General features: G+C 43.1%; 1 protein-coding gene across 1 annotated transcript in view; it reads right to left on the bottom strand.

The window, feature by feature from the left end:
- Positions 1–22690, bottom strand: part of vps8 (VPS8 subunit of CORVET complex) — a 961193-nt gene that overhangs the window by 904040 nt on the left and 34463 nt on the right. Inside the window, exon 6 of the mRNA XM_070876055.1 lies at positions 21942–21996. Within this exon, the coding sequence (XP_070732156.1) occupies positions 21942–21996 (55 nt within the window). The remainder of the gene's footprint in view (positions 1–21941; positions 21997–22690) is intronic.

A 22690-nucleotide genomic window follows, 5' to 3' on the forward strand; every position in this document is an offset into this window, starting at 1 on the left:
GAAAGACTGGATCGACTAGGCTTATATTCACTGGAATTTAGATGAATGAGGGGGTCTCATAGAAGCATATAAAATTCTGACGGGATTGGACAGGTTAGATGCAGAAGAATGTTCCCGATGTTGGGGAAGTTCAGAACCAGGGGTCACAGTCTAAGGATAAGGGGTAAGCCATATAGGACCAAAATGAGAAGAAACTTTTTCACCCAGAGAATTGTGAACCTACAGAATTCTCTACTTCAGAAAGTGGTTGAGTCCAATTCGTTAGATATATTCAAAAGGGAGCTAGATGTGGCCCTTACAGCTAAAGGGATCAGCGGGTATGGAGAGAAGGCAGGAGTGGGATACTGAAGTTGCATGATCAGCTATGATCATATTGAATGGTGGTGCAGGCTCGAAGGGCCGAATGGCCTGCTCCTGCACCTTTTCTATGTTTCTATATTAAAACTATCCTACATGCTGAATTTTAAAGGTAGCTTTTTACATAGAAAGACTTGAATATTGAACTTTACACTAGTAATTTAGGAGCGGATGCTATACAGTACTAACTAGAATGGGCCTCCTACCAATAAAATTAATATTTAATTCTTCACTACAGTCAGAAATTCTGTTCTTAAAAATTTAAAGATTTAAGATTTAATATTTAAAAGGTTTTCACTGGTATGTTTCAGTTGCTAGCTCAGAAACAAGAACAAACACGAATTTCAAATACAAATACAGAAAATGCTGGAAATACTCAGGACAGGCAGCATCTGTGGAGAGAGAAAAACAGTTAACAACCTGAAACGTTAACACTATTTCTCTCGCCACAGATGCTGCCTGACCTTGAGCATTTCTACCATTTCAGTTTTTATTTCAGATTTCCAGCACCCGCAGTGTTTTGCTTTTGTCCAAGAATTTCAAATGTTGCAATATTTCATCTTTTACTTTTTCAAAGATCTGTAACTATTTTACCTCAGCAAACAATTCATGTGAGCACAATTTGGACAAAAAAAGAAAGGAGTGCTATATGACCAAGCTAATGTCCCACATTCTTCAACTATCCTACTCCACTCTTGCTTTCCAGGATGTGATCTAATACAGGCCCCATGCGGTTAATTTCTCAAAAGCTTTTCATGTTCCAATAATTATAATAAATTACTAGTTTTTAGCCTGAGTGATTTGGTCCATTAGTGGCATTTTCCAAGAGATTTGGAGAACACTGTAGGCAGCTATACTACTCGCTGTGCTTATCCCAACAGTATAGGGATTCATTTCTCACTCTACATCATTATATCTTACTTATTTATAGGATAAGATCAAGTTTCAGTTCATACGAAGCACAAACCTGCCTTTGGAAGCTGACTCTTTGCATTAAGCACAAATAAATCATATCAGGAAGAAGCCCAAACATCCACTAATATTTTGTAAGCCAGTAGATCAATAATAAAGAACAGGTAGGTAAGTAACAAAAAAAAACACTGAAGGTTATTCATATAAATAGAACACTTAGGATGCTTTTGTACTATGACTTTAGCACTGCAGTGAAGCAGGGTTTCCACTTTCTAGAACAGCTAAAATTGTCTAACTCTCGAGTTAGATCCCAACCCGACTCAAGAGAAAAACTGTGCAAGACCTCCTGCAGGGGGCACCCTTGCATCTTGGGTTTGACACAGCATGGTACATAATCTCCACTTCATCAAACTTGGCTTAAAAAGTAGTCTGGGGCTCCCTTCAACCCCCAAGTACCCAGAGTTGATTTAAATGTTTTATCTACCTCGAACTAATGCTGGTCCAAGCACTTTCAATCAGCTATCACCTAATCACTAATTCCTTTAATAAGAACATAAGAAATAGGAACAGGAGTAGGCCATATGGCCCCTCGAGCCTGCTCCGCCATTCAATAAGATCATGGCTGATCTCATCATGGCCTCAGCTCCACTTCCCCGCCCGCTACCCATAACCCCTTATTCCCTTATTGTTTAAAGAAACTGTATTTCTGTCTTAAATTTACTCAATGTCCCAGCCTCCACAGCTCTCTAAGGCAGCGAATTCCACAGATTTACAACCCTCAGAGAAGAAATTTCTCCTCATCTCAGTTTTAAATGGGAGGCCCCTTATTCTAAGATCATGCCCTCTAGTTCTAGTCTCCCCCATCAGTGGAAACTTCCTCTCTGCATCCACCTTGTCAAGCCCCCTCATAATCTTATATGTTTCGATAAGATCACCTCTCATTCTTCTGAATTCCAATGAGTAGAGGCCCAACCTACTCAACCTTTCCTCATAAGTCAACTCCCTCATCCCCAAATCAACCTAGTGAACCTTCTCTGAACTGCCTCCAAAGCAAGTATATCCTTTCGTAAATATGGAAACCAAAACTGCACGCAGTATTCCAGGTGTGGCCTCACAAATATCTTATATAGCCGTCGCAAGATTTCCCTGCCATTATACTCCATCCCCTTGCAATAAAGGCCAAGATACCATTGGCCTTCCTGATCATTTGCTGTACCTGCTTACAATCCTTTTGCGTTTCATGCACAAGTACCCCCAGGTCCCGCTGTACTGTGGCACTTTGCAATCTTTCTCCATTTAAATAATAATATACTTAATTAAGTCTTCATTTTATCTACATTTTCAACAATTATCCTAAAACAGATGCTAAAGTACTACAGCGCTGTCCTGCTTCCAAGGAAGTAAACAGACGCCGAAGCTTGGCTGACATTAAAACCTGGTAAACAACTCCATACAATACACAAGGTAGCCATTCGGCCCATCACACCATTGCTGGTGTTAGTTCTTCAACTGGAACTGCCTTCTTTGAATGCCATCTCCCTCCCTTTACTCTAGAACCCTTTATATTCTTTTTCCGATAGTAATCCAACTCCATTTTAAATGATATGATAGTCTTTGCCTTAATAGACACTTGTCGTAAAGCACGGCATGTGCTAATAACCCTTTTTATGAAAGAGATGGAGACAGACCTATATCACAAACAAGAACATAAGAACGTAAGAATTAGGAGCATGAGCAGGCTAATCGGCCCCTGAAGCCTGCTCCGCCATTCAATGAGATCATGGCTGATCTTCTACCTCAACTCCACTTTCCTGCATTGTCCCCATTTCCCTTGATCCCCTTAATATCCAAAAATCTATCGATCTCGGTCTTAAATATACTCAACAACTGAACCTCCACAGCCCACTAGGGTAGAGAATTCCAAAGATTCCCCACACTGAGTGAAGAAGCTTCTCCTCATCTCATTCCTAAATGGCTGACCCCTTATTCTGAGACTGTGACCCCTGGTTCTAGTCTCCTCAACAAGAGGAAACATCCTCCCTACATTTACACTGTCAAGCCCTATAAGAATTTTGTATGTTTCAATGAGATCACCTCTCATTCTTCTAAACTCAAGAATATAGACCTAGTCTACTCAATGTCTCCTCATAGGACAATCGCCCCATCCCAGGAATCAATCGGGTGAACCTTCGTTGCACTCCCTCAATGGCAAGTATATCCTTCCTTAGGTATGGAGACCAAAACTGTACACAATACTCTAGGTGCAGTCTCACCATATAATTGCAGTAAGACGTCTTATACTCAAATCCTCTTGTAATAAAGGCCAACATACCATTTGCTTTTTTTATTCTTCATTGCTTGCTGTACCTGCATGTTAACTTTCAGTGATTCGTGTACATGGACATCCAGGTCCCTCTGAACACCAACATTTCCCAATCTCTTACGATTTAAAAAATACTCTGCTTTTCTATTTTTTCTACTAAAGTAGATTACTTCACATTTCTCCACATTATATTCTATTTGTCTTGTGCTTGCCCACTCACTTAGCCTGTCTATATCCCCTTAAAGTCTCTTTGCATCCTTCTTGCAACTTACATTCCCACCTAGCTTTGTATCAGCAAACTTGGATATATTACATTTGGTCCCCTCATCCAAGTCATTGATATAGATAGTGAATAGCTGTTACCCAAACACAGATCCTTGCGGCACCCCACTAGTTAGTCTGCCGAAAATGACCCATTTATTCCTACTCTGTTTTCTGTCCATTAACCAACCCTCAATCAATGCTAGTATATTACCCCCAAATCTAATTTTGTTCTCCTTACTAAATGTCTTCTGAAAATCCAAATACAGCACATCCATTGGTTCCCTCTGATCTATTCTGCTAGTTACAACCTCCAGAAACTCTAGATTTGTCAAACATAATTCTCCTTTCAAAAATCCACGTTGACTCTGCCCAATCCTATTATTTGTCAAGTGCCCTGTTACCAAGTGCCTTGGCCTTAATAATAGATCTAGCATTTTCCCTACTGATGTCAGGTTAACTGGTCTGTAGCTCCCCATTTTCTCTCTCTCCTTTCTTAAATAGCAGGGTTACATTAGCTAACTTCCAATCTGAGGAAACCATTCTAGAATCTATAGAATTTTGGAAGGTGACAACCAATGCATTCGTTATCTTTATAGCCATCTCTTTCAAAACCCGAGGAGGTCGGCCATCAGGTCCAGGGGATTTATCAGCTTTCAGTTCCCATTAAATTTCCAGTACTTTTTTTTTACTAATACTAATTTCTTTCAGTTCCTCATTCTCACTAGAACCTTGGTACTCCACTATTACTGGGAAGTTTTTCATATCTTCTTCCGTGAAGATAGACACAAAACAAAGTATGTGTTTAATTTCTCTACCATTTCTTTATTCCCCATTATAATTTCTCTTGTCTCAGCCAGTAGGGGACCCATATTTACTTTTGCTAATCTTTTCCTTTTTACATGCCTATAGAAGCTTTTACAGTCTGTTTTTATGTCTCTCACTAGTGTACTCTCATTCTTTTCCCTTTGTTTCAGTTTCTTAGTCCTCCTTTGCTGAATTCTAAAATGCTCCCAATCCTCATGCTTACTGCTCTGTTTGGCAACATTATAAGCCTCTTCCTTTGATCTAATACTATCTTTAACTTCTCATTAGCATGGTTGAACCACTTTTCCTGTGTTTGTTGTAAATTATGTATTAATTCTTTAAATGCTAGCCATTGCTTGTCTATCGTCATTCCTTTTAATGTAGTTTCCCAATCTACTTTAGCCAACTCTCCCCTCATACCTACATAATTTCAATTGTTTAGATTTAAGACCCTAGTTTCGGATTTAACTAAATCACTTTCAAACTTAATGTAAAATTCTATCATATTGTGGTCACTCTTCTCGAAGGGCCCCTTTACTACAAGGTTATTAATGTACCTTTTTTCATTGCACAATACTAGATCTAAAATAGCCTGTTCTCTTGTTGGTTCCTCAACATACTGATCTAGAAAACCATCTTGTATACAGTCCATGAATTTCAAGAGATGGAGACAGGCCTATAATATCACACACAAGATATGGAGTCAGACCTATAATATCACACACACAAGACATGGAGACAGACCTATACCCTATAATACCACATACAGAAGAGATGGGGCCAAGCAAGCCATGAAACTGACAGCATTTGATCATTCCAGAAGGAGCGGACCTGAGCTGGAGTGGAGAGTGGAGCTGGGAGCAACTCAACACAGGCAGAATTTGAAAGATTGACTTCAGAGCAGAAAAACCTAAAGTGATTTCAGCTCAAGGGAAGGAGTTGATTGGCGAGTAGCTGGTGAGCATTTTTCTTTTAAGTATTAAGTTTATTTCTGTTAAGTTAGTTAATAATCTATTAAATATGGGCATGGCAGGGCACCTTAGTCCCATGGAATGCACATCGTGCGCCATGTGGGAAATCCAAGACGCTTCCCATGTCCTGGACATCTGCAGGAGGTGTCGTCAGCTGGAGGAGCTTGAGCTCCGGGTTTCAGAGCAATAGCTGACGTCACTGCAATGCATCAGTGAGGCTGAGAGCTACGTAGCTAGCATGTTTCAGGTGGTGGTCACCCCGCAGCTTAAGAGTGTGCTGGCAGAGAGGGAATGGGTGACAGCCAGACAGAAAAGGAGGACCAGACAGGTAGTGCAGGAGTCCCCCGAGTGCATCTCACTGTCTAACTGGTGAGAGCGATCGTTCCTCTGGGACGTCAAAGGTAGTCATCTCCGGATTACTCCCAGTGCTAAGCTCTAATGAGTTTAGAAGTAGGAACATGGAGCATATGAATGTGTGGCTGGTGAGATGGTGCAGGAGGAAGGGCTTTAGATTCCTGGGTCATTGGGACAGGTTCTGAGGGAGGTGGGACCTGTACAGGCCGGATGGGTTTCACCTCAACGGAGCCAGGACCAACATCCTCGCAAGGCGGGTGGGGGGAGGTTGCTAGTGCTGTTGGGGAGGGTTTATACTAATTTGGCAGGGGGATGGGCACCGGGATGTAGCATTACAAAAGGAGAACTCTGGTGCACAAAAGAGCCGGAGATACAGATAGCACGAGAATAAAAGAGATAGGATGGTATTACATAGAAATATAGAAAATAGGTGCAGGAGTAGACCATTCGGCCCTTCAAGCCTGCACCACCATTCAATATGATCATGGCTGATCATGCAACTTTAGGGGTCAGACTAAGAGAAAATACAAGGAGGTCTAAGATAGGTTTACAGTGCATTTATGTAAACACACAAAGCATGGTAAATAAGATTGGTGAGCTGCAGGTGCTACTAGCCACAAGGGAATATGATGTTGTGGCGATAACGGAGAAGTGGCTCAAAAAAGGTGTTCAGGAAAGATAGGGAAGGAAAGAAAGGAGGTGGGGCAGCAGTATTGATTGAGAATATTACAGTGCTGGAGAGAGAGTATGTCCTGGAGGGGTCAAGGACAGGATCTATTTAGTTAGAGTTAAGGAATAATAAAGGTGCTACTACACTACTAGGTGTATTCTATAGGCCACCTACTCATGGGAAGGATATAGAGGAGCAAATTTGCAGGGAAATTAGAGAGGTGCAAGAACTATAGAGTAGTGATAATGGGGGACTTCAATTATCCTAATATAGACTGGGATAGTAATAGTGTAATGGGCAGAGAGGGGGAAAATTCTGAAATTTGTTCAGGAGAACTTCCTTGATCTGTACGTTTCTGGCCCAACAAAGGAGGAGGCAAAGCTGGATCTGGTTCTGGGAAATGAGGTGGGTCAGGTGGATCAAATTTCAGTAGGGGAGCATTTAGGGAACAGTGATCATATTATAAGGTTTAGGTTAGCTATGAAAAAGGACAAATAGCAATCTAGAGTCAAAATACTTAATTGGAGGACGGGCAATTTCAATGGGTTGAGAAATTACATGGTCCCAGTAAATTGGAATCAAAGATTGGCAGGCAAAACTGTATTTGAACAACGGGCTGCCTTTAAAGAGGAGATGGTTCGGGTACAGTCAAGGTACATTCCCACAAGTGGAAAAGATAGGGCAACCAAAGCCAGAGCTCCCTGGATGATGAAAGAAATAGAAAGTTAGATAAAGCAGAAAAAAGGAGCGCATGACAAATGTCAGGTTGCGAATACAAGTGAGAACCAGGATGAATACAGAAAGTTCAGAGGCGAAGTGAAAAAGGAAATATGAGGGGCAAAGAGAGAGTATGAGAATAGAATGGCAGCTAACATGAAAGGGAATCCAAAAGGCAACACAAGGAAATACTTTTACATGTAGCGAGATAGTCATGAGCTGTAATGCACAGCCTGAAAGGGTGATGGAGGCAGATTCAATCGTGGCTTTCAAAATGGAATTAGTTAAGTATTTGAAAATTTTTTTTGCAGGGATACAGGAAAGGACAGGGTATTGGAAACTAGCTGAAATGCTCTTGCAGATAGCTGACACGGGTTTGACAGGCCAAATGGCCTCCTACTGAACTGTACGACTCAATGATTCTAAGCTAGCCTTTAATGTGGAAAAATCATTTTCACTTTCCTAATAATCTGCAAAATCAATTATACCACAGCATTTTATGAATTAGGTAAACTGAAAATCTGCCACATCAGTTTAGTCTAACTTGCTGACCAGTTGCTTAAAAAATAAGATTAATTCTTATAATATTTGAAGTCAAAAATTATTTTCACTAAACTACTATTCTTCTTTCCACCAATAATGCAGACATTGTTTAAACCCTTAAATCATGTGAAAAAACTATCTACAAAAAAAAATACTACTTTTTTGTTTCATTCAGGATTTAAATTCTTGGCCACAAATTCTGAGATTATCAGTAAGCCAGTATAATTAACCCGGAATAAAAACATTAACTGTAGGATATAAAGTCATTAGTCTGTCAGAATGCCTTAGTTTTATGATTATTATAATAAAAGGTTAGTAATGGTTATTGGGATAAAGGGAATAATTTTAATAGAAAATGCCATATACTAACATTTACTTTCTGCCAAATATCCCCATATTTACAAATAATAACAGGATTCTTCTCTTCCTCTCCCTCCAAAACCAAAATAGCAGCAAATTAAGTACACCTCTACTCGTAGACAATGGGTATGCTTTTCAGCAAAAGAATACTGCAGCTGAGCCATATTATAAGCTTGTGGAAACCAACTTAATACTTAATATTGTTCATCATTGAAACCACCTGCAGTGTGCAGTAGTGGCAAAGATCTGACAAGTTGATCTGACAAAGAATTGGAAAGATTGGCAACGAATAAAACATAAAAATAAAAAAATTAAAAAATTAAAAAAAACTGTGCAGCAAATCCCACCACAGCAGCTGGGGGAATTTAAATTCAGTTAATTAAATAAATCTGTAATAAAATGCTAGTATCCATAACATTGTTGTAAAACCCCATCTGGTTCAATAATGCCTTTAAGGGAAGGAATTGTGACGTCCTTACCCAGTCTGGCTGATAGGTGACTTCAGGCCCATAGCAATGTGGTTAACTCTTAATTGCCCTCTAAATTGGCCCAGCGAGACACTCAGTTGTAGCAAACCCACTATGACAAAGACAGTGCTGTGGGAGCACCTTCACCACACGGGACTACAGTGGTTCAAGAAGGTGGCTCATCACCACCTTCTCAAGGGTCAATTAGGGATGGGCAATAAATGCCAGCCTTGCCAGTGACTCCCACATCCTGTGAACGAATAAAAAAAAAAATGAAATTGAGGAGGAGATGATACCAAACGTGGCTTCTAAAAATGCTTTAAAAAAAAATACTGTGCAGACAGTTAATAAGGCCAGTAGGATCTTGGGCAGAATGTAAAATAGAACAGGATGTGATAGTGAGCTTGTGCAGGGCATTTCTTCAACTCCATCTGGAGTGCAGCTCTGGTCGCCATATTTCTGGAAGGACATCTTGGCACTGAAAAAGGTGCAGTGATTGGCTACGCATCCAACACCCGTTATCAGACATCCAAGCTAAAAGGAGAGACTATAGAAGTGATGTTTGCTTCCACAGGAAAAGAGATGACCAACAGAGGACTTTATTGAGACACAGTCTATTCCTCTTAATTCAAAGTTATTTTGGTCCCTAAAAAAATTATCCAGTAATTTGAATTAAGCAACTTTCTGTTAACAGGAGGGGAACAGTAGCATAGTGGTTGTTACTGGACTAGTCATCCAGATCCAATTCATACTCATCAATATTCCCTGCTCTCCTGAAGACGGAGACGCCTTCCTCGGTTCGATTCTCAATGCACTGATTGTCTAAGTGGCCTTGAGGGTGGGTATTTAAGTCAAGCTGGCCGCTCTTCCCCTCAGCTCGCTGCTGCCATCGGCGCTCCCTCTGGGGTCAGGCCGTGTCCTCAGGCTGGCCGCTCCTCCCCTCCACTCCCTGCTGCTGTCGGCGCCCCCTCTAGGGTCGGGCTGGCGGGCCGAGTGGGGGTGCGGGAGGAAAGAGAGGCTAAACCTGTACTACCAATAACTATATTTTGAATTAAATTTTATATAAAAGCTTGATAAGTTATTTTATTCCCTGCTGCCGTCGGTGCTTCCTCTGGGGTCAGGCCAGCGGGCCATGTCGTTGGGCTGGCCGCTCCTCCCCTCTGACATTGACGCGCCCTCTGGGGTTGGGCCGTGTCCTTGGGCTGGCCGTTCCTCCCCTCCACTCCCTGCTGCCGTCGGCGCCCCCTCTAGGGTCGAGCCGGCGGGCTGTGTCCTCAGGCTGGCCGCTCCTCCCCTCCCCTCCCGGCGGCCCTTGCCACTCTGCCAAACAAAAAGAAAATACCTCTTCATTACTTTCAATGAGTCTTGGGGATCGTGGTAGTGGGGGTGGCCTGTGGATCGCAAGATCGGGGGATATCTGTGTTGCGGCTGGCTGTGGGCTGGTAGTTGTAAAAGACGGTAAAACACGTGACCTCCCCTCGTCCGACAAAATCCCTTATCTGGCATAGGCCAGGTCCCAAGGGTGCTGGATTTGGGAGGTTCAACCTGCATCAGTAATGGTGACCATGAAAATATCGGATTGTGATAAAAACCCATCTGGTTTACTCATGCCCTTTAGGGAAGGAAATCTGCTGTCCTATCTGGTCTGGTCTATACGTGACTCCAGATAACTCTTAATTGCCCTTTGAAATGGCGGAGCAAGCCACTCACTTGTTACCACATGGACTGCAGCGTTCAAGGCGGCACCTCAATGGCAATTAGGATGGGCAATAAATGCTAGCCTTGCCAGCGACGCCCACATCCCATGAACGAATTAAAATAAATCCAGGAGTAGACTTTTTTTGCTTCATCTGACCAGGATAGAAATAAAATCACAGAAATTTACAGCACAGAAGGAGGCCATTCTGGCCATCATGTCTGTGCCGGCCGAAAAAGAGCTATCCAGCCTAATCCCAGTTTCCAAATCTTGGTTTGTAGCCTTGTTTTCTACGTACTACTGCATCAGTTTGGTTCAGTAATAACACACTTGCCTCAACTTCAGGAGGTTGTAGATCCAAGCCTCACTACAGATTTTAGTATATAATTCAATAATTCATGTTCTGGTAACGGGAATAAACTGAATTCAAAATGCTTAAGGGGATGAAGAAGTTAAACCCCGAGTAACTGTTTACCATTGCCTCAAGGGCATGGAATGAATCCAAGAGTCAAGGTGAAGTAACAAATTAGATATATATACTTCATACAAAGAGTGATGTGTGTTTGGAATAGACTGCCCAGAGGTGATCATGACAGCATCAGTGTTTTTGAGGGAGCCTGACAGACATTTGACAAAAAAAAAAATCAGTTGAGGGATGCAGGTAATGAATTGTGTATTCTACTGTATTGTTGAATACTGGGGCCATCAAAACAGACAAACCAAAATGGCATTTTCTGTACTTTCCCATGTTTTGATAATAGGGGGTTATCTGCAGCTCCTCTTAACTCTATTTAGGTTTAAATCCAGATTGAAGAAGAAAATATTGCTCTCAAAGTCTGCAATAAGAGGGAAAAATCACAAACCGAAAATGGTGTTTATAATTATGCTGCTAGTATTGTTTATCTATGAAGTATACCCATTGTATCCGTACAGTGGAGACAGCTTGACAGAGAAGCCTGAAATATTAAGAATTTTAAAACATTGTCGATGAGTTTAAGAATGTTATAACCTATGGCACCAGAATATACAATCCCACTTTATGCCTATTAGTGGAGCTTCAGTTTGTAAAGAAGCAGAAAGCAAGCAAACCCCTAGGTACACCCACACCTCTGTGTTCTGTACCTTTTCCTATTACATCCACGAGGACAGGAGGAGAAAGAAGAGACCACAAGTCAGCCTTCAGCATTATCAGCATAATTCACGTAAAAACTGTAAAATTTTTCCTCTACAACTTAAAAAGAACACAACACTGCACGTAGAAGAAAAACAGCACAAAGGGTTGGTACAAAAATTACATGAACTGTCACTGTAGAAAGTCAATGTGAACATAAGCAGATAAATTACTTTCTATAAATGTAATCTTTTACATCAAAAAATACAGACAAGTAGGATTACTGTGCTTACTGTATTTCACAATCAGAAAAGACTTGCATTTATATAGCCTTATTACATTGCTAAGGAAAGTTTCAAAGTGCTTCCACAAATTACTTTTAGAGTAGCTGTCATTTAAACAAAGAAAAAGACCTGCATTTATATGGCGCCTTTCACGACCACCAGACATCGCAAAGCACTTTGAAGCCAATGAAGTACTTTTGGAGTGTAATCACCGTTGACAAAAATGTCATCCAATTTGCACACAGCAAGATCCCACACATAGCAATGCAATGACCGACCAGTTAATCTATTTTGGTGGTGTTATTTGAAGGGGAAATGTTGGCTAGAAAATTCTCTATCCTTTTTGTAAAAGTTTCATTGGATCTTTTATAGCCATCTGAACAGGCAGGTGCCACTCCATCTAAAAGATAGTACCACAGCAGCAGTCCCTTAAGACCATACTATTCTGTCAGCATAAATTACATGGTCACATCCTGGAGTGGACCTTGCATACACAAACTTCTGATTCGGGAGAGAGTACATGGCACTAAACCAAGCTGACACTTCAAGTATTGAAGCACCTTGCAAATGATGGAGAGGATAGCCTATATGTTGGCCCGTAACTTGCAGTCAGTGGTAAAGCAAAGGTGCTTGCCGCTGGCCCCGGAGAAAGCTGCTCACAGAGACCTCGCGATCTCGGTGGCAAGAAGTTTGCCTTTTCCGATGTTCACTTGATTGCAGCGCTCGGTCATGAGGATTTCTAGTGCGATGCTGCAGTGATTTCAATAAGCTGTCTAATCAACCAATCACACTGAAGAATTCTCAGCCAGGAAACGAGAAACTGCTTTTATCCGGACATTTTAAAAATGTTAGAGAGCAAAAGAAAGATTGGGACTTTCACATGGGGATAAGGTAGAAGCTGAAATATTAAAAATGTTTTTTTATAAATTTTGTTCATGTTTGTTTAAAATTGTAATTTTTACCATAATGGAGAAACTTGACACTCCATAAATATAAAAATTGTTTTTTCAGGGCCAGAACGTTTGTTTACCAGTCAATACAATGTTAAAACCCCAGTTACACGTATTGCAACAAGGCTTAATATTTAATGGGGTATTTAACAGCGATATTACCGCGGAGAAGCCCATGTTTTCATCAGTTTCACTGATTTCACCGATTGCCAACTATGGGGGGGGGGCACAGCACAGCTTGCGTCAGAGTGGTGAATAACTAATTGCAACTTCAGGATTTCCAAGTTAAGGTGCGCATGTGCTCAATCCTGAGGTTGTGGTCAGTTTCAGAGAGATAATGACGGTGAATGCTGACAGGCCCAGCAGGGAGTCCGAGGAGCAGCATCAAGGAGGAGGCAGAGTAGCAATCGGAAAGGCCTACAAAAGGCCCAGTAGGAAGTCCGGGGAGCAGCGTCGCGGAGGAGGCGGAGCGGCAGCCGGAAAGGCCTGCAAAAAGCCCAGCAGGGAGTCCGGGGAACAGCGTCGAGGAGGCGGCGGAGCGGCCTAAAAAAAGCCAGCCGGTGCTGCTGCAGGGAGAGAAGGCAAAAAAAAAAATAGAAAGAAATAGAAGGGTGACATCACAGCCAAGGGGGTAAGTGATTGGTGAGTAGTTTTTCTTTATCTTTCTTTTATCAGTAAGTAACCTTTCAGCATTGTTGTTGCCAAATTAAGTTAATCTAAGGGTTAAGTCATGGCAAGAGAGCTCAGACATGTGTTATGCTCCTCCTGTGCTATGTGGGAAGTCAGGGACACTTCCATTGTCCCCAATGACTACATGTGCAGGAAGTGCATCCGCCTGCAGCTCCTGACAGACCGTATTGTGGCACTGGAGCTGCGGGTGGATGTACTCTGGTGCATCCACGATGCGGAGGATTTCGTGAATAGCACGTTTAGCGAGTTGGCCACACCGCAGGTAAAGGGTACACAGCCAGATAGGGGATGGGTGACCAACAGGAAGAGCAGTGGAAGGAAGGTAGTGCAGGGGTCCCCTGCGGTCATCCCCCTGCAAAACAGATACACCGCTTTGGGTACTGATGAGGGGGATGACTCATCAGGGGAGGGCAGCAGCAGTAGCCAAGTTCAAGGCATCGTGGGTAGCTCTGCTGCACAGGAGGGCAGGAAAAAGAGTGGGAGAGCAAAAGTGATAGGGGATTCGATTGTAAGGGGAAGAGATAGGCGTTGATGCGGACGCAACTGAGACTCCAGGATGGAATGTTGCCTCCCTGGTGCAAGGGTCAAGGATGTCTCGGAACGGGTACAGGGCATTTTGAAGGGGGAGGGTGAACAGCCAGTTGTCGTGATGCATATAGGTACCAACTGTATAGGTAAAAAACAGGATGAGGTCCAACAAGATGAATTTAGGGAGCTAGGAGTTAAATTAAAAAGTAAGACCTCAAAAAGTAGTAATCTCAGGATTGCTACCAGTGCCACGTGCTAGTCAGAGTAGGAATCGCAGGATGGCTCAGATGAATACATGGCTTGAGGAGTGGTACAGAAGGAAGGGATTCAAATTCCTAGGACATTGGAACCGGTTCTGGGGGAGGTGGGACCAGTTCAAAACGGACAGTCTCCACCTGGGCAGGACCGGAACCAATGTCCTTGGGGGAGTGTTTGCTAGTGCTGTTGGGGAGGGGTTAAACTAATATGGCAGGGGGATGGGAACTTATGCAGGGAGACAGAGGGAAATAAAATGGGGGCAGAAGCAAATGATAGAAAGAAGAAAAGTAAAAGTGGAGGGCAGAGAAACCCAAGGCAAAAAGCAAAAAGGGCCACATTACAGCTAAATTCTAAAGGAGCAAAGTGTGTTAAAAAGACAAGCCTGAAGGCTCTGTGCCTCAATGCGAGGAGTATTCGGAATAAGGTGGATGAATTAACTGCGCAGATAGCAGTTAACGGGTATGATGTAATTGGCATCAGGAGACATGGCTCCAGGGTGACCAAGGCTGGGAACTCAACATCCAGGGGTATTCAACATTTAGGAAGGATAGACAGAAAGGAAAAGGAGGTGGGGTGGCATTGCTGATTAAAGTGGAAATTAATGCAATAGTAAGAAAGGACATTAGCTTGAATGATGTGGAATCAGTATGGGTGGAGCTACGTAATACCAAAGGGCAGAAAACGCAAGTGGGAGTTGTGTACAGACCACCAAACAGTAGTAGTGAGGTTGGGGACAGCATCAAATAAGAAATTAGGGATGCGTGCAATAAAGGTACAGCAGTTATCATGGGCGACTTTAATCTACATATTGATTGGGCTAACCAAACTGGTGGCAATGCGGTGGAGGAGGATTTCCTGGAGTGTATTAGGGATGGTTTTCTAGACCAATATGTCGAGGAACCAACTAGAGGGCTGGCCATCCGAGACTGGGTGATGTGTAATGAGAAAGGGCTAATTAGCAATCTTGTTGTACAAGGCCCCTTGGGGAAGTGACCATAATATGGTAGAATTCTTTATTAAGATGGAGAGCGACAGTTAATTCAGAGATGAGGGTCCTGAACTTAAGGAAAAGTAACTTCGATGGTATGAGACGGGAATTGGCTAGAATAGACTGGCGAGAGATACTTAAAGGGTTGATGGTGAATAGGCAATGGCAGACATTTAAAGATTACCTGGATGAACTTCAATTGTACATCCCTGTCTGGAGTAAAAATAAAATGGGGAAGGTGGCTCAACCGTGGGAAATTAAGGATAGTGTTAAATCCAAGGAAGAGGCATATAAATTGGCTAGAAAAAGCAGCAAACCTGAGGACTGGGAGAATTTTATAATACAGCAGATGAGGACAAAGGGTTTAATTAGGAGGGGGAAAATAGAGTATGAGAGGATGCTTGCTGGGAACATAAAAACTGACTGCAAAAACTTCTATAGATACGTGAAGAGAAAAAGATTAGTAAAAACAAACGTCGGTCCCTTGCAGTCAGATTCAGGTGAATTTATAATGGGGAACAAAGAAATGGCAGACCAGTTAAACAAATACTTTGGTGCTGTCTTCACAATGGAAGACAAAAATAACCTTCTGGAAATACTAGGGGACCGAGGGTCTAGTGAGAAGGAGGAACTAAAGGAAATCCTTATCAGGCAGGAAATTGATGGGATTGAAGGCCGATAAATCCCCGGGGCCTGATGGTCTGCATCCCAGGGTACTTAAGGAAGCAGCCATAGAAATAGTGGATGCATTGGTGATCATTTTCCAACAGTCTATCGACGCTGGATCAGGTCCTATGGAATGGAGAGTAGCTAATGTACCACTTTTTAAGAAGAGGGAGAGAGAAAACAGGTAATTATAGATCGGTTAGCCTGACATTGGCAGTGGGGAAAATGTTGGAATTAGTTATTAAAGATGAAATAGCAGCGCATTTGGAAAGCAGCGACAGGTTCGGTCCAAGTCAGCATGCATTTATGAAAGAAATCATGCTTGACAAATCTAGAGTTTTTTGAGGATGTAACTAGTAGAGTGGATAAGGGAGAATCAATAGATATGGTGTATTTGGACTTTCAAAAGGCTTTTGACAAGGTTCCACACAAGATATTGGTGTGCAAAATTAAAGCACATGGTATTGGGGGTTAGTGTACGGACATGGATAGAGAACTGGTTGGCAGACAGGAAGCAGAGAGTCGGGATAAACGGGTCCTTTTCAGAATGGCAGACAGTGACTAGTGGGGTGCCACAGGGCTCAGTGCTGGGACCCCAGCTATTTGCAATATACATTAATGATTTGGATGAGGGAATTGAGTAATATCTCCAAGTTTGCAGATGACACTAAGCTGGTTGGCAGTGTGAGCTGTGAGGAGGACGCTGAAAGGCTGCAGGTGACTTGGACTGGTTAGGTGAGTGGCAGATGCAGTATAATGTGGATAAATGTGAGGTTATCTACTTTGGGGGCAAAAGCACGAAGGCAGAATATTATCTGAATGGCAGCAGATTAGGAAAAGGGGAGGTACAACGAGACCTGGGTGTCATGGTTCATCAGTCATTGAAAGTTGGCATGCAGGTACAGCAGGCGGTGAAGGCGGCAAATGGTACGTTGGCCTTCATAGCTAGGGGATTTGAGTATCGGAGCAGGGAGATCTTACTGCAATAGTACAGGATCTTAGTGAGGCTTCACCTGGAATATTGTGTTCAGTTTTGGTCTCCTAATCTGAGGAAGGACGTTCTTGCTATTGAGGGAGTGCAGCGAAAGTTCATCAGACTGGTTCCCGGGATGGCCGGACTAACATATGAGAGACTGGATCGTCTGGGCCTGTATTCACTGGAGTTTAGAAGGATGAGAGGGGATCTCATAGAAACATAAAATTCTGACGAGGCTAGACATTTTAGATGCAGGAAGAATGTTTCCGATATTGGGGAAGTCCAGAACCAGTGGACATAATCTAAGGATAAGGGATAAGCCATTTTGGACTGAGATGAGGAGAAACGACTTCATTCAGTGAGTTGTTAACCTGTGGAATTCCTTACCGCAGAGAGGAGTTGTTGCCAGTTCATTGGATATATTCAGGAGGGAGTTAGATATGGCCCTTATGGCTAAAGGGATCAAGGGGTATGGAGAGAAAGCAGGAAAGGGTTACTGAGGTGAATGATCAGCCATGATCTTATTGAATGGTGGTGCAGGCTCAAAAGGCCGAATGGCCTACTCCTGCAGCTATTTTCTATGTTTCTATGTCATTATCCACCTCAAGGTCTGGGCCAATAAGTCACTGCACTCCAAAAGCAATTAATCGTGATGACACTATTCAGCATTATTTAAATGCAAGTATTCTTTTTCTTATCAAAATGAACTTTCATTGGTTTAGGGCACAGGCACATTCTTTAAAAATATATGCAACACTTTCCTGCCCAGCTATAATTTTGTAACGTAGATCATTTAATTTATACTCGTACAGCAATACCACGTCACTCAGTCGACTTGGATCTACAATGCTGTACTTCTGGAGATCACTGTAATCTTCTGATCTCATTTGAACAAAACCAAAATACTTTGCATTGTACATTTCCCAAATGTAAAAATGATCCAATGCAGCTGCATTTTGGATTACTATTCCCCTCTATACTGGGACACAAACTGGATTTTGGGGGCAAGTTTACAATCCTGAAATTCAAGATTCAATTTTAAAATACTAGTGGCCAGAGTACTGTCAAAATATTATCCATAATTACTCAATGTCTGGGACATTTAATCTTGTAGATCCAGTTTGAAATACTTGAATGCTGGTCAATCCCTCCACTCAGCTGAGCTCTCAATCTCGAACTGTGATATTGGATGCAAGCAGCGAGTGGAAACTAGATGCTTATCCACAATGAACGAGTGCAAAATTAGAGAGAAGCCATTCTTGCACAACTCCCAGCAACCAGCAGAGGCGCTAGAGGTCATCAGCTGTCTCAGCTTTGAAGGCATGTGTGCCAAAGGATAACAATGGAGAAAAGCACACACTCAGGAAATTGATTTTTTTTTTAAATATGAGACACTCAAGGAAATCAGCTTAATATTAGGGCTAATTCCAGTCAAGCACTGCCAGGAAGGATCAGCATTTGCAGGGAAGTGTGGGCTCAAGATTCCTCTGTCGATTTTTGGCACCCAGGAGGATTAACTGCTGATTGCATTGCGCCGATAATAAAAGTTGCAACTTCCGCCAAAGTAAAAATTAATTTCGGTGCTGCTGTACCCAAAGTTAAGTCTAGGGATGGAACTCCAAGAGTGCGGCAAAAAGTCTCTGAGCATGAGCCGGGGAAAAAAAAAAAATCACTTTTTCCACGTGACGGGTGTGCCTGCGCATCCACAGTAAACTTCCTGGTCTGGATCAAGATCTTGGGAGAACCCATTCGGATCGGAGCTGGATCTGGACATTTAAATTTTAGCTGCAAAAGATGGATCCAGGGGAAGGAGAAGGAGAAGGAGAAGGGCCAAGAGATTTCTAGCAGAAGAAATTGAGCTCCTGGTGGACATAATTGAGACGAGATGAGATGTGTTTGAGAACAAAGGGAGAATGGGACAAAAGAAACTGAAACCCTCTCCACTGACAAAATATTTGGACCAAGTTGCAGAAGAGCTTAATGCAGTGGCCATGACCTGTCTGCACTGCAATTACTGGTGTGTAGTTAGGGGTGCGTGTGGGCGGGGGCGCGCATGTCAGCAGAAGAGCCCTCTTTTTAAAAAGTTCTATTTTCATCTTTGCAGAGGAAGGTGTTACACATTAACCGAGAAAGGTCAAAAACTGGAGGAGGTGCACCAAGTAGGCTCCAACTAACAGTCGTGGAACGGAGGATTGCAGATATGATTAAATCTCGCAAGAGAAGATTAACCACCAATGTGGACACTGGGCCCAGGTTACCGAGAGGGTAAGCCCTGCAAATTGCACAGTCTGGGTTGGCATCGTGGTCTTTGAAAAGATCCTGCGCTGAGACACCCGGGTACTCATGTTCCCTCTGCCCCCTCCCCAGCTGCTAACCAAATATCTGCTCTTATGTTTTGCAGATGTTGCGCATCAGGAAAAGACAGAAGCTGAAGAAGAACAGGAAGCAGTCAGTCCAGACATTCTTTTTCAACTTCAGGACAAGGATGAGCTGGACAATGAAGGGCAGCAGGAAGACCCCAATAATGAAACGGTTACATTGGAATTGGAGCTGGTGAACCCAGAGGATGCCAAGCCCTTTGCTGAGCGACATTTCATGGGGTACAGTCTGAGGCTGCGGGTCCCAACAAGCCGAGGAGGGTGGGAAGGAGAGCTCAACCCGAAATGCAGGCTGCAGGGGACATAGGACAGAGTGGGGAGAGCATTGAGCTAACAGGGTCGCCCTTCCTCCTCGTCGTCAGCCTCCTTCGCCCCTCAGGAGGATCTTCAATGTCCAGTACCTGTCCCCTCATGATGGCCAAGTTGTACAGCATGCAGCACACGACAGTGAACTGACCGACATGGTGAGGGGCGTATTGCAGGTAGCCTCCAGAGTGGTCCAGGCATCGGAAACACTGCTTCAATATGCCAATTGTCCGCTTTATGATGCTCTGTGTCGTTATGTGCGATATATTGTACCGACGCTCTGGCTCAGTGCATGGATTGCGTGGGGGGGGGGAGGGGTCATAAGCCAGGTGGGCAAGCCAGTATCCTTTGTTCCCAAGCAACCAGCTGTGCCCTTCTGGCAGTTCCTGAAACATCTCAGATATAGCACTCTCACATAAAATGAAGCATCATGGATGCTACCTAGATATTTGGCATCCACTGCCATGATCCGATGCATACCGTCGCAGACGAGCTGAACATTTAGGGAGTGGAACCCTTTTCTGTTGTGATAAACCTCGGTGTCGTCCAAAGGTGCTCTCAAGGCGATGTGTGTACAGTCAATCGCATCTTGGGGAAGCCAGCAATTCTGGAGAACCCCACAGCCCTGTCTCGCATTGCCTGCATGGTCATAGGGAAATTGATGAATTGGTCCCTTTTGGCATACAGCGCAGCATTCACCTGTTGCATGCAGCAATGTTTGGCATGCTGCGAGATGCAGCATATGACCACCGTTGATGCTTGAAATGAGCTAGAAGCACAGAAGGCAACTGCTGCAGTGACCTTCACTTCCACAGGTAGGGCAGTCCTCCTGACACTTCTTGGCTGGATGTCTGCCCTGATTAGCTGGCAGATCTCTGCGATGACCTCCTTTATAAATCGCAGCCTACGAATGCAGTCTGCTTCACTCGGGTCTAGGTACGATCGTCTTTCCCTGTAGATTCGATCAGAGTATGGCATCCTCCCCATCAATCCCCGAGCTATCTGGTTTCTCCGATGTTGGCGTTGTATTATCCGGCGCCTCTGCATGGCATGCTTGCAAAACGACCTTATCACGAGGCATAGTCAGAATTGCATCCATAATTATTATTGTCATTGTTATTGTCGGTGTGAGACAGTACTTACTGAATCACTCACACTGTTGCTGGGCAATGCCAGAGTAGAATGGACCGCACCCTGGTCTGCGCATGTGCAACACTAGGCTCTGTCTCTTATGGAGATGTGACGCACAGTGATTTATGACACTTTAATGATAACTTTGGGGGAGGGCGAAATGTGTATGTTTGCTGCTGTGCACAAAACTGTAGTGCCGTCTCCAATGCTCACCGGGCTCGAGGCACAGGTCGGAGTGCCGGCCGGCAGGATCGCTCCCTCGGCTGGCCAGAAACACAGGAGATCGGCGTTCAGCTTGTAAAGAAGCCCGGGTGGAGGGGCGCAGGGGTGGAATCCAAGCACCGAGCTCCTGTGCTTGTGTCCGGCCGAGGGAGCAATCCTGCCACCGGCCAGCCGGCACTCCTCCAACCCATGCCTGGAGCGCCGTGAGCAGAGATTCTGTGATGGGGTGGAGTCATAATTTGCCTTCTCACATTCTAAATATTGTGGAAAAAATTAAATTTCTAACTTTGTGGGAAAAATTTAATTTCTAACATTCTGTGGGAAAAAATAAGAGTTATTTTCCGAGTTCCCTCTGTAAATCATGAATTTGTTTTAAATTGTCTCCAAAAACTCAAATATACTCAGCGGCGATTTTATTAAGTTAACGTAGGGTTTTTCTGATCACTACTTAAGGTCACTCTGCGCCGCCCTTTAAAAAAGATCAGTGTTGACAAAAATCGTTTAAATGGCCAAAAACGGTGCGGAAATCAGTTTTCACCCAGACCTGTGGCAAAAAATCTGCCATACAAAAAATCCAGCACTGAAAGTCGCCGCCGGCGTACAAACTTTGAGGAAAGTTGCAAATTCACAATTGCTCAAAAAAAAAATCAGCGGACGCCAAAAATACGGCACCAAATGGTGGCGAAAATTGAGCCCATTGTACCTTTATAGTGGCAATTAGCTGGAATTGCCCAATTGCAGAATTAGCCCTGTTTCATCGTCTTTGTAAACATTAACAATTTTTAATGAGGAATATCAAGTAACATATAGAACAAATTTGTATCAAAATTGTAAATGCAGACAGATTTCTTAAAAATACATCACAACACAGGCGTGGTTAAAGTCAAAGTATTTCAGGGTTCAAGTCACAGATTATTAGCAGGTAGCAGAATTTTCCATTCAACACTACAAACATTAGGTTTTGTTACTATGAGTAACTGAACATTAGAAAAGCTGCAGAAGATTTCTACCTTACCAAATACGAGTGCCAGTCCATGTGATGTTCCCACTGCTATTACATTTGAAACAACCTAGAGAACCACAAAGTGTGTTAAAAAATACAATTAGAGATTCTTGGTTGCAACATACCATTTCCTGCTCCAGCAATGTTGAATTCCTGTGCACCATAAATTCCAACATTTTTAAAGACAACACAGTTCCATCTTTTCTAGACAATTGTTTTCCTTCCCCATCTCCTTTTAAACTACATTCAAACACAATACCCAATAAGAATTTAGTAAATTCGGTTTCAACTTTTATCTACCTCTATACAAGTCTTCCACAGCACTGCTTGTGGGAAGGTAGGAGATGCACTGTTTTATAAGGACAGGACTGCAAACCTGGGTACTATGTTAAGGTAGGCCAGTCTAAATGTAGGGCCAGGCTTTCTCAGGCCCACAGGGACAAAACCAAACATCTCTCCGACACCATTTGAATTTGCTGTGAGGCTTTGCCCACACAAACTGATTTTTAAGTGAAAGCAACAAAATCAAATCAAAACAGTATGCCAGGAGAGATCGAAGCAAAATTATATTCCATGCCCAGTCACAAAATGCAAATATGGGTCCCTATCTTCAGAAAGGCAGCAGAATGCAACATGGGGGTTCCAATTGGGAATCTGATAAAGGCTATTGTTTAGGGAAAAGGGGCATGAACCAAATAAATACTGAACTACTGGTCAACTGTGGGCATTATCTAATTCGGGGGTTCTTAGCCTTTTTGCTT

The sequence above is a fragment of the Pristiophorus japonicus genome, chromosome 3, assembly GCF_044704955.1.
Source record: "Pristiophorus japonicus isolate sPriJap1 chromosome 3, sPriJap1.hap1, whole genome shotgun sequence".
Lineage (NCBI taxonomy): Eukaryota > Metazoa > Chordata > Chondrichthyes > Pristiophoridae > Pristiophorus > Pristiophorus japonicus.